Raw genomic sequence first — 15,681 nt, 5'->3', positions numbered from 1 at the left:
TCTCTCAATGCGTTTGTCATCTCTGCACATTCCAGTATCTGGGCTAGAGCTCAGCATCCTCTACTCCTTCATAAATCCCTAGTATGTTGTGATTGCAAATACACACCAATCATTCTTGCATCTACTCTGCAGATAAAATGGCTCTATTTGTTCAATAAGCCATTTTCCCAGTTAATTCAGTAAAAGGAAATAAAAGCCCTTCTCACGTATTCTGGGTCTGTTCATTTTGGAGGTCCTTTTAAACGCTTCCAAACATGTCATTTTCCTACATTAAGCAAGCTCAGTCCACTTAAAGGGAATGGAAACAGCAGCCTACACCAAGATCACCCAAGAATAAATGAACTTTCTGTATCAAGCTCCCTTCCCTCTATTTTCTTGTACAAGGAGAACCATGATGAATTAAGGACTCCCACTCTAGGGATAAATGGCCCTCCTGCTGCCGAGCTCCCTATTACTTTTTGCATTTCTGGTTCTTTCTACTTAAAATTCTCCTAAGAGCCTGTTGACAAAGCCCAGGCTTTTGAACCACATGGGACTGTGGCAGTAGCTTCAGGTGCTGGCCTAAGCAGTGCTCGTGGCCTCCCACACACCAGTCCCAGATGCCACATCTGCCTCTCTATCAACTGCTGGCATCTGCATCCCTTATGATGCCAACGGTGCCATGTGGTCACATTTGTCCGTTTTCTGTAATTCAATTACCCAGTGAACACATTCCCTTTGTCTGAAACTGAAACCACCCAAGATGCAACTGATCCTAATACCAAAACGCCCCAGTATACATTCCAATATGGGAGTGTGGTGATCAGCAATGTTTGCATTGATTCTGAAAATCAATGTGCACTGAAAATTTATGTTTATGAGACATTTTTCACGAACACTGATAGCCTAGAAGCAATGGGTGATTAATTCTCACAGAGCAAATGCAGGGAGGGCTTTGTCACTAAATGAATTCATCGAAATGTTTACTGAGCAATGTAAAGATGAATATCCTCAGAAAAACTGCAGCTTGATATTTGAACCACACATAGCAGAAAGAGGTATACAAGTGGGGAAAAATTATAAATTCAGTTAACACTAATGAATGGTTTATTGGAAACCTTTATAGCATTTTTCAAAAGGACTTGATAGATTTCATTTTAATAAGACAGTGAAGAGGAAGTGGTTCAAAAGATGTCATCGATCTTTTATTTTAACTAAACACTGCCCTTCATTTTGAAGGAAATGATACAGTTTCAAATCGGAACCTCCTTCTCAAGAAGTGGTATGAGAACATTGATTTAACATACAATCTTCAACAAAAATAGTTTACACAATTCACTAGGAAATAAAATACACATAGAATTTACCATGTTAGTAAATGTAATTCTCCATGGGGCACAAGAATTACAGCTAAGAACAAAACATAGTGAAAATGTGAATAACCAGTCAAGTTTGTAGTTACCATGATTTAAAGAAAAAAAATCTCACAAATGTAACTTCCCAAACAAAACCATTCGATGACCATGATCACAGATTTTATTCTAATTTATTTTAAAAAATGGTTAGACGATCACATAATATCAAGAGTCTTCGACACAGTGGATTCGATTTTGTTAGGAAAAAAAAAATAGAAAACAAGTAGTCATTATTTTTTCTTAACTCTCCATAGCATATGTGGTACAAAATTAAAGTTTTGCTTCCAAAAATATGTTTCCATGTGGTTGTGGTGCTGTCTAGTGGTGCTCTTAGGGCCAGAAACACCGAAGACATGAGAAGTTTAACCACTGAAGTGTCATTTTTCATAAAAACTAAAGATTTCCTTAAAGGTCTGGTGTCAAGTCTTCTGCTAGGCATTTTAGTGCTATAAAGTCATTTTCAATCACGTGTGGAATAAAAGCTACAAAAAGTAGGAGTTCTTTCAATACAAAAAGTGGTGTCGCTGACGTTGTGGGCTCCTTTGACATACATGAGCAGTCTCAATAAAATATTTGCTCAGATAAGAAAATAGAATTTGTTTCATTACTTTTAGGATATGTTCCAGTCCGGGGTCCTGCTTATCCCTGCCACAACTTCTGAAGAACATTAGAATTGATATTTCTTTCTTTCAAAGAACATACGTAATTCACAGTACAAAAGAGTTTTAAAGTCTTATTCCCAAGGAGAAACAAAAATCATTAAATATATTTACTTTTTTAAAGTGCCAGATGTAGCCATAGCCTGGACATTTAAAAACTCACTTATCCACAACACTGCCACCTTGAGGAAAGAGGGGAAGTTGACGAAGTCCCCTTTCTTGGAGCCTTCATTGGTTGATTGTTGCTTTACTTTAGAGCTCTAGAGAACCCTAAGGAAACTTCCAACGGAATCATTCTTCATGTTCCAGACTTCACATCTCTGGTAGCCAGTAAAAAAACGCTTGCATTACATTGGAAAGTAGATGGCTTTCCTCTTCTAGCTCTTTTTCAAAAAAACAAAACATAAAACCCCCCACCTCTTCTCTAGAAGCAGAATGCTACTGTTTATGGGTGCGGATTCTACAAGAGTTCTTCAAGTGGAGACTTCCCACAAAAAGCAGTTCCTTTGTAACGACAGACACTGCTGTACCTCCGTGTGACTAATGACATTCACTTTCCAATTGAGGGCCAAGGAGGCCGACACACAGGGAAGTGGAAAAGCTGGCTGGCTAGCCAGCCCAGAGCTACTAGACTCTGCTGTTCTGTTCTTCTCCCCTCTTGCTGTCTGCACGCTGGTCTTTCAACCAACACGTTAAGTGTAAAAGAAAATCCAAATCTGTTAGATGTGGGAGGCTCTCCTAAATGTCTTTTACCTTGCTTGGCTTTGCCACGAACAAGAGAATATAAACATGAAGCTGGGAGATTATTTCACATGGAAACTAGAGCTACATTTCCCCCAGGCGACTGACATTTCTCCAAGGTCCCAGACTAGGGCTCTGAGTGTGGTTCATCTTTAGCAATGTGACAGGACCTGTTTGGTGATCCTTGTGAGAACAGGGAACATAGCTAATGCCCCCACAATTATTTCATGTTGAGGTGCGACGATGACGGTCTAGGCTTTTTAAAGATTATGGCATCAACTTCCAGGTTTGAAAAAAAAAAGTATACAAAGAAATCCTTCAAGTCTTGTTGCTGTGACTTAGAAAAATCCCCAGGGAGAAGGCCCGAGAACATGGCCACAGCTTTTTAGGACGCTCAAATAGGATTCCACTCCTACTGTAAGAATTTGTTCAGAAAATGACTTGTTCGGTGTCATCTCAAATGACTCCCAAGGGAAAGGAAAACTTCACCCAACTTTTGAGACAGCATTAGCAATGCCAATCTGCGGCACAGCAGCACCGTTAAATCAAGGGCACACATCATGCGAGAGCTCTCATGAATACAAGAGATGGATTATAAAAATTTCTAGAGGCCCCACAGTATAGCAAACAGGATCAGTGGCAGATTCAGAGTACAGGCCAGACTGGTGCCGACAGATCTCACAGCCACCAACCTGTGCCTTAGGACTGTCACCAGATTCAGTGCTGACTACACCAGGTGGCATTTAATTTGTGATGGCTGTCACCCCTCTCAATTGCAGGAGCGCTCTGAAAGGGGGGGGGGGGTTCTCCAAGGAACAAAGAGACTGCTGCAACACAATAAGACTTTGCATCTTGATTAAATTGCATCAGGTGTGGCTAGCAAAACAAACACCTCATCACTGAATAGACCTCAAGCCTAAGATTTTATCACCTGCAGAACAAAAGTGAGCGAGGGGGATGGGACAGCCAAGAGGCAAAAATAAAAAACAAAACAAAAAAACCCAAATCAAATCAAATCACAGGCCCACCACCAAAGCCTTAAGAGTTTAAAAAAGGATTATCTTCACTGTTCAGGAAGGGGATCAGATGATGAGTGGGAGACGATTCCTGCCAGGGCAACCCCATTTGACTACTTCTGTAGTGGATACTTTATGGGGTGGCACCGGCCAACCCTCTGTGTGACCTGCGGATGAACACAACCATGCAGGTTTAATTAGATTAGAGACACAAAGGGCTATTCCCTCCTTTGATAACAACGTGGCTCTAAGTGCCTACAACAGCAGGCGAGAAACAAAGGCGGCAAAACAGAACCATAATTGAATCCTTCCCCAAGCCGGCCCGTGACAATGATTTACTTGGAGGGAGCAGGAGACTCCAGTAGAAGCCAGCTCCCCAAGATGAATTACTTGGGGGGGGGGTGGGGAGAAGGAGGTAGCAAAGTCTTTGTCTTGTAGCCCAAGTTCAGGCAACTATTCATCACACTTCACAGGGGGGCTGCTCTGGTTGTGGCCTGCTGCTCCCAGACCTGGGCCTGGACTCTCCAGCCTTCTACCCCAGGAATCCCCCCAAAGTAAATCACCCCAGCCTCCCACATCCCCACCCCCCCACACACACACACACACCCCGGGGTGGAGGTGGGGGTGCGCCTATCTGCGGCTTGGCTCTCTGCCAGCTGGGCACCGCCACAAACCTGCTCAGGCTTCAGTACAGAACCCCCTCCAACCCCGGGGGGGGGGGGGGGGGGAGACAAGGCAGGCACCAGTCCTCTGAACTTTCCTCCACCCCCGAGTGCTTCAGAAGGGTCGAGTTTGGACCCAGGTCCGGCAAGGATGAAGCGTCGGGCAAGTCCACCTTTCGGCCCAGCTCCTGAAGGGAGCCAGATCCAGCGGGCGGGCAGGAAGTGCCCCGGCTAAAGGGCGCCTAGTGCTCCCTCCTGCTCCTCCTCCATCCAAGAGAACGAGCTCAAGCCACAGCTGGCTGCGCATTTCGCCAACTCTCCTTTTCTCCAAATGGCCCAGGAGCCCAGATGGGGCCCGGAAGGTGCTGGAGGAGGGAGCGAGAGGAGGGAGGGGGGGCGGCAGCTGCTGCTGCTGCTGCTGCTGCTGCTGCTGCTGCTGCTGCTGCTGCTGCAAAGGGCTCCCGCCCAGGGGCTCGGCACCCAGCTCGGCCGCTCAGTGCACCGCCGCCTCCCGGGCCTCGTCCTCCCCGCCGGGCGCAGGGGGGCGCCCGGGAGGCGGCGTAGTCCGCGCCGCGTCGCTGTCGCCCTCGTCCGGCTCCGCGGGATGCAGGTGCATGGCGAGCTCCTGCAGCACGGCCGCGCGCCCGATCTGGTCGTTGCGCCGCTTCTCCATGATCAGGTCCTCCAGGCTCTGGAACTCGAGCGTGTGGCTGCGCTGCGCCGAGAGCTGGATCTGCAGCCGGTAGGGCTGCTTGCCGATGCGCAGCTCGCCGCCGATCTTGAACTCGCGCTTGCCGTAGCGGCACCAGGCGGCGAAGCTCTCCGAGTTGCGCCAGCTCAGCTCGCGCTCCCTGGCGCCCACGTGAGCCAGCGCGTTGCGCACCACGGCGCCGGGGCTCAGCGGCTTGTAGCGGTACAGGTCGTTCACCACGCGGCCGCGCCGGCCCTGGCTCGCGTCCGTCAGGAAGCTGTTGCTCACCTCCAGCCGGTGCAGGTGCACCACCTGGAAGTTGCCCACGTACACGGCCCAGTGCGGGTACTGCGCCTGCGACACGAACTCCACCAGGTCGCCGGGCTTGCACTTGTTGAGCAGGTTCTCGGGCGTGTAGGTGCTGAGCGCCGCCGAGCCGGGCGCGAAGCTCTTCTGGTAGATGCACTCGTCGCGGTAGAACACGGAACACTCCACCTCGTGCAGCCGCGGGTCGTAGGGCTGCGGCGGCGGCGGCGGCGGCCCGTCGCCACCCTCGGGCAAGCCGTCGCCGCCGCCGCCGCCGCCGCCGCCACCATCAGGCCCCTGGGGCGGCGGCTGCGGCTCCGCGTCCTCGTCGTCGTTGGAGAAGATGTAGGAGACCCCGATGCGCGGCCCGTCGTCCCGGTCCACGCCGGTCGGGTCGGCCGTGGGAACTTCCTTGTAACTTAGGTGGGTCAGTTTCTCCACCTGGTTACCCATCCCGCTGCGGATACGCGTTCACACGGCCGAGGGGGCAGAAAGCGAAAGCACCACCTGGGTCATCGGCACGGGTCCCCCGGACTGGGGCCGAGACCACCTGTTGGGAGAGGAAGGCAAGGCATGTAGGCGCCCCTCCATGGAAAGGACGAACTGGTTAACACAAGGAAGGAGGGCTGGGGGCTGAGCACCTGGAGCCATTTTACGGGGAGGCTCGGACGCGGCGAGCCTTGGGGGTCCCGGTCCCAGGAGGCCGGGCAACTGGGGCCCTCCCCGCCCCCAGCACTTCACCTCGGTCAGGCAAAGCCCATTGCATCAGCAGCCTGTACGGCTTCCGCCGGCGCCCTACCTGCCAAGCCCAGGCAGGAGGGGTGAGGAAGAGAAACTTTACTCCAGTCCCCCTTTCCCTAACCCTCCTTCCACCCCAGGGCCCTAACTTAGCCCCTAAGGCGCCCCCCCCCGCAACCCCTCACGCCTCCATCTCCGGGGAAACCCGCGAGGATCCCGCAGCTCGGCCGGGGCAGGTGAGCCACCCTACCTGGCTCACCTGCGGCGCTGTCGCCTCCCGTCTCGCCGCCCCTCCCCCGCGCGCCCGCCCGCAGGCTCCGGTTACCTGCGAAAACTCACCCGCGGAGAGGAGGCGGCCTTGGGGAACCGACCCCCCACCCCTGCTCCCAGCCGCACCTTGGGACTTCTAGGGTGAGTTTGCAGGTGTGGGATCCGCAGTCCGTCCTCTCCGGGCGCGGGCGGCGGCGACGCTGGGCAGGGGGGAGCGACGCATGTCTGCCCCCGCGGCTACGGGGCGCCCCGAGCCTCGAGGATGGGAAGCGACGGGTTTGCACCGCGCCCCTCCCTCCTGCTGGGGCTGCGGCCGCCCCCCAGCCTGCTCCCGGGGGAGGCGGCGCGGCGCGCGAGCCGCGGGGAAGGCACGAGCCTGGCGGCGGCGGCGGCGGCTCCAGCCCGGACCCGGCGAGCAACAAGCGCCGGAGCGGGAGGGACGGGATTGTAGATCCGGCTCCGGGCTCCCCGGGCGGGAGCGCGGCAGCCCCTGGCGCTTAAAGAGACAGACGCTCGCTCGCGGAGCCCGGGCCTCTCCCACACGGCGCGGAGCCTCCGGGGGCCCCGCCCCCGCCCCGCCCCCCGGGCCGCGGGGCTCCGCCCAGGCCCCGCCCCCGCGCCCGAGCCGGTTTAAACCCAGCTGGCAGGTACCCGCTTGGCGGGCTGACACCTCGGATCGCGGTGTCTACACTGGCCGCGGGGGGTCCCGGCTGCTTCCTAGGGCAGGGGCTCGCCGTGCGGGGCTGCGCTGCTTGCTCGGCTCGTGCTCTTCCGAGCTGGCGGCTCTCGAAAGCGATTGGAAGGACCTGCGCCACCTGCCAGCGCAGAGGCACAGAGGGACTGAGGGTTTGGGGGTCTGTCCTGTTCCCTCTCCGCCTCGTTCCCAGAGACCTGGAGACCTGGAGACGCGAGCAATAGTCATGGGCTAGTAAACAGGCGTTGGCTTCTGGATTTCCTTTCCTGGAATGTATTTCTTGCCCAAGGTCATTGAGAAAAGGATTTTTTTTTCTTTTTTTCTTTTTTTTTTACTGGGACAGCTGGAGAAGCGTTTCAGTTGAGAGGTGTTTCTAGAACGCGTGCTGTGAAACTTTCAGGAAGGCAAAAAAAAGAAAAAAAAAAAGTTCACAGAAAGGAAGGCCTATTAAACTGAACGAAGAGGGAGTGGCTGGCTTTGCTCCCAGGCCCTGCCCTCTGTTTGTAAGCTGTCCCTGGAAGGTGGCACAAAGTAGATTTCATAACCTCTTGTTGTTTGCAGAGTGACCGAGTCATCCGGTGGGTTAGGAAAAGCATTTGCTCAGAAAAAAACCATTTGCGCTTGTCGGTTTTCCCTGGGGATGGGGGATCTAGGAATTGTCTAATTGTCCTTAAATTAAGGACAAATTAGCAGAGGCCCCTGGTGGATCTATTTCCTTCTTGCTGACTTAGGGAAGGAAGTGACCGAAGAGGAGGATTGCCTCCTAACCTCCACCACAAGGGGACACTTGTTCCCTCCATGCTGATTTTGCTTTTTGTCTTTTGTATTTGCCGGTTTGTGTTTTGTTTTTCCTTTCATTTTTGTCCCTTGTCTGAGATGCAGGTTACCAAAGGGTTCTTTGTCTTAAAAAAAAAAAAAAAAAAAAGGCTTAGGCATTCTCTGGAACACCAGACTCATTCGTGGTGGAATTAAGAATGCAATTTAAGACCTCTTCTACCCTGTTTTCCATCACTGTTTGTTTTAACTAAATTTTTCCAGGTAACACTATTATTAATTCAGTATGCATACCAACCAGTGGAAACAGGAATATACTAACACTACTGCGATCCTTTTTAGTGAGAGAGAGAGGAAAAAAAAAAAAAATCAATCTACTTAGGCCCTTTTGAGCCCGAACAATCGATATTGGCAGGGCCGTGATGGAAGTTAGTCCTTCAGCAAGTCTAAGATCACAGTACAAGTTCCGCCAAAAAGAGACTTGTGTGTGCCTGCTGTGCAGATTAAAATTACAATATTTTCTAAACAGCCTCGGGCACATGTTCTGAGGTGCTGCTGTTACCTGAACACTTGGTGTCACCACCATGTGAGCTCCTGGAGGTACTCATTTTACCGGGAGGAGTTAGGCTCACAGAGTCAATGACAGTCATTCCATGTCTGTTAGTCTGAGAAACCTCTGCTAGGGTAGACCACTTTGCCGCAGCTGGTCCTGGGTAGGTTGGCTGGGAATAGGAGAATCCATAGGACACAGAAGTATGACAGTGTGCTGCCAGCACTCTGGGACAAAGATCTAACAAGTAGGAAACAATACCTAGTTATCTAGGTGCCTGTCCCCCTGTCTCGAGCAGCTGTGTCCAGGTATGTGATCATGGCTCAACAATATTTCTTGAATTGAAACCAACTGGAAAGTCTCAGGGGAAACAGGTTCTGAGTCATTTTTATAACCCAGTGCTTCGTAGTTAGTTAAGTGCTCCGTAAGTGCTTGATGGATGCTTTAGCAGAATTCCTGGCCACATTAATGGTCCCCCTCCTGTGTAGCTTCTTCCACTAATTCCTGTTTAGGGCCCAGCCTCCATCTAGCCACCTGGGGCTCTTGGTCAGAGGTTATATAAGGGCTCCCAAACGTGCTTTGCTCATCTCAAATAATCGTTTAGTAAATTTAAATTAGCTGTCAACAATCTGGAGACTTGGGAAATCTCATGTTCAAATTTCCAGATTTGCTGGAAAAAGGTAACTGTGTGAGCCCACCAGGCCCACATTCCACCACAATGGCAACAAAGAGCTAAAACTAAGCGATCATTGCCTCGGAGATGAGATGTAGTCTCCAGTTGGCCCCCATCCCATCCCACCCACCTCAGCTACCTTAGTTCCTTGGCTGGCCTGGGGAATCTCTGTGTTGGCCATCTCTGCCATTCGAGTTCTATATTATACATTGTATCACTTGATTATATATAATTCAGCACGTGATCATTTGCCATCTGGTATTATTTTTTAATTCGTGTATTTAAAATGTCTTTTCTAGAGAGAGCTTGATTCAAAACATGTTTCTGGAAGAACTGCTAGGTACCTACTTGTCTTATACACCACACATATATGGTATAAGTTCAACAGGCAGCATGCTGGGCCTTGAGGTATTCATGTCACCATGGAGGAGACAGAGAAATAAGTAGACATCTTAGGACAGTATGGCATGTTCTGAAGGAAGGGGAAGTAGGAGTGCCTAGGGGAAGTTTCAAGGCATGTGGGCACAAGTGAATGTCAAAATGCCTGCCGTCAAGGGTGTTGAGAGTGACATAACTGTAGATTAATAATGGCAACTACTATTTTTTACTATTTTTTTCTGATATTGATTCTATTTTTCTGTTTTATTAAGTTTAAAGAGGCTGGGTGACTTCTCCCAGCTGGCAAGTGGGATGATCCCACAGGTCCCCTTGACTTCAAGCCTTGTGCTCACAACCACTTTGTTTTAAATAGAGATAAACACATTCTTTAAGATTTGACAAATACTGGGATCCAGAGAGAACGCCAAGAACACAGTAGACAAAGTCCTTTCTCTTATGGCATCTATATGTCGATGGGAGGAAGGCAAGTGGCAAATAAGTCAATGGATAAGAACTTCTGAGAGAGATAAGGGCCATGATGAGACCAAAATAGGGTAATGGGATCAGCTGGCTGCAGAGAGGATGGGGGGGTGGGGGTGGGATGGGTAGCCTACTTTGGATAAGATGGCCAGAGATGGACTGCTGAGGGAGGGAAACTTGAGTTGGCACTCCAATGAGCTGGCCTTGGCATTCCCTCCACATTCCCAACTAAGGTGGGAAGGGATTAGGATGTTCAGAAAAAGGAAAGGAGCCAGTGAGCAGGGGCTGGTGTGGGACGTACAGTCAGGTAGGAAGCTTTGAGGTTTGAAGGTCTTCAAGCTGGCTGGCCCTTGGAAAACGACTCTTCAGGGCCAGGAGAGGAAGCAGGTCAGGTCCAACTCCAGGCTGCAGGACGGAAGGCATTCCATGCAAATGGAGCCTGCAAACAGAGGAGGAAGGCCATGTAGGCACCATCCCCAAGAACAATGGCTCACTGAAGACACAGTTCGTTGGATTTGGATTCTCAGCCACACTGTAGCTTCATCCCCCCCAGCCCGGTGTGACCCACGTGTCACATCCCACACACATCCTTGGAGGAGGCGCTCAATAGAAACAAGCTGTGTTGAATGCCAGTTAGTCACTTTCACAGTATTCCTGTCCAAAGCAGTGGGGAATAATCGAGAATTGACATTTCTACCTGACAAGGCACAGGCCCTGACTCTGCAGGTGTAGTAGTTTGAATGGCTTGCTCCAAGAATGTACAAAACAGGAGCACGAGGGCGGAATTATCTGATTAGGCAATCTGGAACTTTGCCTGTTCCCTGGGCTAGGCCCCGGCCTCCCCGTCGCAGCAGATAGCTGAGTGAATTTGCTGGAAAACAGATTCCTCACACCTCCATCTATTAGGAAACTCCCAGACTTACCTGCGCCTGCTACCTGCTACCAGGGTTTTGTTGAAACCATAGGAGGTGAGCGGTAGCAGAATGGAAACAGAGGACATGGGCCGGTGTTGTGTTTGCCACATGCATGACCTTGGAGCCTCTCTTCTCCATTTGGCCTCCTCTCCTGGTCTCTAAAATAGGGCTGATGGTATGGTACTCCTGGTCTTGCTTGTGAATCCTCCGATGAGACAGTTTCTGTGGAGGCATCTTGTAAACCCAAAAGACTGTGGAGATGCCAGGCATTATTCACACACCGTGGAAGAGCCAGATGATGATTTTAATATGGGAAGGAAAAGGATAACCATTTGTTGTGGGCATGGTCTTACTAAATTTCCATGCCAATCCTGTTTTTAACATTTCCCAGATAAGCACCCAAAGCCCCAGGGATATGAATCTTGCTGACTGTAAGTGAGAGAATCTGGATTCAAATCCAAATATGGCTGGTTCCAAGCCTGCTTTTCTCTCTGCAACAAGCTGCCTTGGGAACACCAGCGTATATGTTCACGTAGATATTGGCCAGTCTAAGGACCAGGCAGCTGGTTGTGTCTTCTAGATGTAGAGTGACCAACTTGACCTGGTTTGTCTGGGACTATCCTGATTTTAGCATGTCCTAGGCAAACTGGGACAGTTGGCTGCCCTATGTGGGTGCTTCCCCATCGTGATATTGCCTTCCCTGAACCAAGGGCTTTCATGGAGTTGCATGGTGGGTGGAGCAGGGATAGGAGAAGGGAGCAAGGCGAGTCAGGTGTTTTCATCAAGACCTACTCTCACAAAGGGCCCCCGTTTCCAAGTGAGGTTATAGACACAGCAGCTACTGCATAAGCAGGACCATCCAATAAAAAAGGACAACAATAGCCTGCTTTTGGCATTTATTCTTTTTTCTTTCTCCGTTTTTAATAGGATGCTTCCACAGGAGGTGAGGGCTGGGCCTCTGTCCCTTCTGAGAGCTGGTGCCCTGCCAGCTGCTCTTCACACCCTCTCAGCCTGGCTGTCTTGGGTTTTAAAACCTGCATACAGAGTTTTATACTTTAACTGAATTATTCCTTGACCTTCAGATTAATGAAGGAATCACCAAGGATGAAGAGTGGCATCTTTTTCCTCAGCTTCTACATTCTGCTTGCTTTGGGCCGCAGATAACCAGAGCAGGCTCTCTCAAGCAGGCTGGTCCAGAGCTAGGCTGCCCTGCGGGTAGGCATGAAGAGGAGATGCCCTGAGAAGGGGTCTGGGGCTATGCCGCCCACACAAATCCATTAGTTTTCCATGCATTCATCCTTTGGCTAAACTGTGAGGAAGCTTTTAATCCTTTTCTAGAAGAGGACTCACTAGTGGGAAAACACTGAGGCCTGTCCCTTCCAGATCCTTGCTGTTTGGGGAGGCCCCTGACAACATACTGTTGATGTTGAACCGGAGAGTTTGATTTGTGCTCCGGAGTCTGAGCTTGTAGCTGGGCTCCTGCAGAAGCCTCATGAAAGATGCATTTCACCAGGCGGTTCCAGGGGAGAGACCGGCTTAAATCACAGCTCTATAAATCCAAATATTGGCATATCTGCAAATCCAAATGTAGAGATTTCAAAAAAAAGTCTAAATTCTAAGAATCTTATTTTGCACTTCTTGTGCAAAAAAGGGGAGGATGAGATATTTAGAGAGGAGACAAGGCTGTCAATAATGAGAAAAGCTTCAACACAGCAAATCCAACCTCCTTTTCTTTCCTTGGGCATTCTTCATGCTTCCAGGGAAGAAGAGCTGACATGAGAGAGGAAGACAGCATTTGTTCGGCATGGCTTTCTGCAGGACAGATTAGAGGGGCCACCTACCGAGGATTTGGGGCGTAGGGCTCAACAAATCTGGTTGGTCAATTTATGTCTCTTTGCCCAAGCCACTTCTAGGCCTAGGGCCAAAGGAAGCCCATGGGGCTCTTAACCCACTATAGTCTGTTCACAACCCAGCAGCTCCTAGCAATCCCATGAGACCGTGAGTCAAGCCAGGTCTCCCTTTTGGTCAGAACCTTCCTGTGACTCCTCCTCTTTCTTGGGGAAGGGCCAGAATCCCTAAAATAGGCCCTAAAGCCCTGGCCTGTCTTCCACCTTACCTCTCTGACACCCCATCGCTCACACTTCCAGACACACCGGCCCCTGGCTGTTCCTCCCCGCCATGGTGGCCATGCTTCTCTCTCACACCCTTAACATTTGCTGTTCCTTCTGCCTGGAACACTTTTCCACCAGACAACTTCATGGTGTGCTAAGTCTTGACTCAGATGACAGCTTTCCGGTGAGCCTTCCCTGGGCAACCCTATTTAAAATTCCAAATGTCCTCCCATACATATTCCTTACTCTTCTTTCCTGCTCAGTTTCTCTATCACTTATTCAACTCGCGTATCACCTTTTTAGGATTCTATTTTAATTTCTATATGATTTTGTTTATTACCTTTCCTAATTCGGTATAAGCTCTATGAAGTCAGAGATTCTTGTTTTGTTCACTGAGGTATCCCTAGTTGCTAGAACAGTGTTTGACACATATTCGGGTTATTCTTAATTTAGAGATTACTTTGAAAATTCCCTAAGTGCCTGTAGTGTGCCAGGTACTATCCTAGACAGTTGAATCTTTAGAGCGGTTAAGAAGTTGAAGCCAGGTTAACACAGCTAAGTTTCACCAGGAAATTCTAACTCTGCCCTGTTCAACATGGTAGCCACTAGTCACATGTGGCAGTTGAGTACCTGAAATGTAACTGGTCTGAAGTGAAATGTGTCGTAAGTGTAAAATGCACACCGATTTTATAATATGGTACAAAAGAGTAAAATATCTTACTAATTTTTCCCAAGTGATTACACATTGAAATTGTAATATCTTAGATCTCTTGGGTTAAAAGATGATTTTACAGAGTTGGGACACCCACCATTAACATTATCGAGCATGTTCTACTCCCTACCAACTAAGTACCTTTCTGAGAGGCGTTTGGGGAGACATGCTTAGAAACAGTACAGATTGACCTAATAAGTATATTTCTTTTTGTCAATCAGTAAGAGAGGTGGGGGACTGGCTTTATGCCTCAGACTGTGTAGGCTAAGTCTATATACTTTCTATGGGTTGGCTGAGTTGGGTTTCTGAGCATTTGAGCTTAAGGATTATGCTTCAGATGATGAAGAATTCATGGAAGTGGTAATAAATAAGATACTAGCAGCTAACATCTGTGAAGTGCTTACTATAAATAACACCATCCTAAGAGCTTTATGTGTATTTACTCATCTAAGCCTCACCTAACGAGCTAGGCATTGTTATCGATATCCTCAAGCATCTTACCTATGACAACATAGCTAGTGATTTTTGGAGTCAAGAGTCATAAGAGTGATGTGTCACAAGAGAGTGTCACACAGTAGGGGTAACCTCCGGCCACCCAACTGCCGCAGACGGTAACCAATATGGCTGAGTTCCTTTGTCTTCATACTTCACATCCCTTCTGTCTTTGCATTCACTCATGAATCTGGCTCCTCACCATCCTTCTGGCCTCATGTCTCCCCATTTGCCCCCTCTGTATGGCCCAGCCACATCAGTCCTTGGTTTCCTGTCCACATCACGCTTGTGATTACCTCAGACCTTGACATGTCCAATCCCTGGGCCTGGAATGTCCTGGACTTCCACTCTTCATAAAGCTAAATCCTTTGTATGCTTTAAAAAAAAAAAAAAGATTTTATGCATTAGAGAGAGCACAAGCAGGCAGAGTGGCAGGCAGGGGGGGAGGGAGAAGCAGGCTCCCCCGCTGAGCAGAGAGCCTGATGTAGGGCTTGATCCCAACACCTGTGGTCATGACCCCAGCCAAAGGCAGCCCCTTAACTGACTAAGCCACCGAGTGCCCTAATCCTTTGTATTCTTAATGTCTCCAATTAAGTCAAGTCCTTAGAGAGGGTTTTGCCAACTACCTTATTACCCACCTCACCCTTCCTCAGCCCATTTGTTTCCTAGTAACACTTACTACAATAGTGATTGTATTTGCTTCTTTCATCATTGCCTGTGTCTCAAGGAGCCCAGACTGATGTGTCACCATTGCACTCTTACTGTCCAGTAAAGTGTCCGGCACACGGTTGATGCTTAACAATTATGCACTGAGTAAGCAAACCCTTCTTTCGATTAGCTTGATATTCTCATTTTTCATAGCTCAGGAGAAGCATTTCTTCAAAAAATGATTTTGAGTTGCAAGAATGTGTTCGGTTTGCAAAACGAATGTGTGAAGTGGAACCCTGAAAAAGCTGAAGGAGTAAAGTGGGTCAAGGGAGAGAAATAGAAAAGAAAAAGAAAAAGGATGACAATAAGGGCCTATTAAGGGGAACAGATGTCAAGAAAGGACTTTGCTAAAGCTCATGGCATCAGGAGTTGATGAGTTAACTGATGAGACTGCAGGAGCGAAGGATGGAATGGGGTTTTCCCTCTACGTGGGAAGGACTTACCTGTGAGCTAGCCCTGCCCTGGACTCTGTGGCCGGGGCTGAATGTGTACCACTGTGCATGAGGGTCGGCTGCAGTGCCTGCCAGTCCCATTCCAGGAATCCTGGCCTACTTTATGCCATCCATCGTTCTCACTTGCTATGCAAAGGAACCAAAACCTGCCCCTCACCCTCTGGATGCTCATGGCTCCATCACATCAACTAACTAGCATCTACAAAACAGCTTAGGAAATATTCAGTAAGCACTTTTTAAAGTAATGGGTTAATGAATGCATAGAA

The 15,681-nt window shown here is 49.2% G+C and overlaps 1 protein-coding gene across 3 annotated transcripts; it reads right to left on the bottom strand.

Annotated features, from left to right (window-relative positions):
* Nucleotides 1-1,162: 1,162 nt before the first annotated feature.
* Nucleotides 1,163-6,873, bottom strand: LRATD2 (LRAT domain containing 2). 3 transcript variants are annotated; one of them, XM_025993444.2, is made up of 2 exons: nucleotides 6,604-6,873; nucleotides 1,163-6,019 (listed from the first exon to the last, which is right to left on the bottom strand). In XM_025993444.2, the coding sequence occupies exon 2, from the start codon at nucleotides 5,920-5,922 to the stop codon at nucleotides 4,966-4,968; it is 957 nt and encodes a 318-aa protein (XP_025849229.2). In that variant the 5' UTR covers nucleotides 5,923-6,019; nucleotides 6,604-6,873; the 3' UTR covers nucleotides 1,163-4,965. The 3 variants fall into 3 exon arrangements, with proteins under 3 accessions (XP_025849229.2, XP_025849231.2, XP_025849230.2); XM_025993446.2 differs by having other exon boundaries at nucleotides 6,533-6,855; XM_025993445.2 differs by having other exon boundaries at nucleotides 6,547-6,855.
* Between the last annotated feature and the right edge of the window lie 8,808 nt (nucleotides 6,874-15,681).

The sequence above is a fragment of the Vulpes vulpes genome, chromosome 13 (assembly GCF_048418805.1).
Source record: "Vulpes vulpes isolate BD-2025 chromosome 13, VulVul3, whole genome shotgun sequence".
Taxonomy (NCBI): Eukaryota; Metazoa; Chordata; class Mammalia; order Carnivora; family Canidae; genus Vulpes; species Vulpes vulpes.
Note: the sequence above shows the minus strand (reverse complement) of the source record. Positions and strands in the feature narration are given on the sequence as shown.

Bases quoted from the DNA above. Each gene is read 5' to 3' on its own strand.
- LRATD2 (XM_025993444.2), bottom strand. From the start codon at position 5,922: ATGGGTAACCAGGTGGAGAAACTGACCCACCTAAGTTACAAGGAAGTT.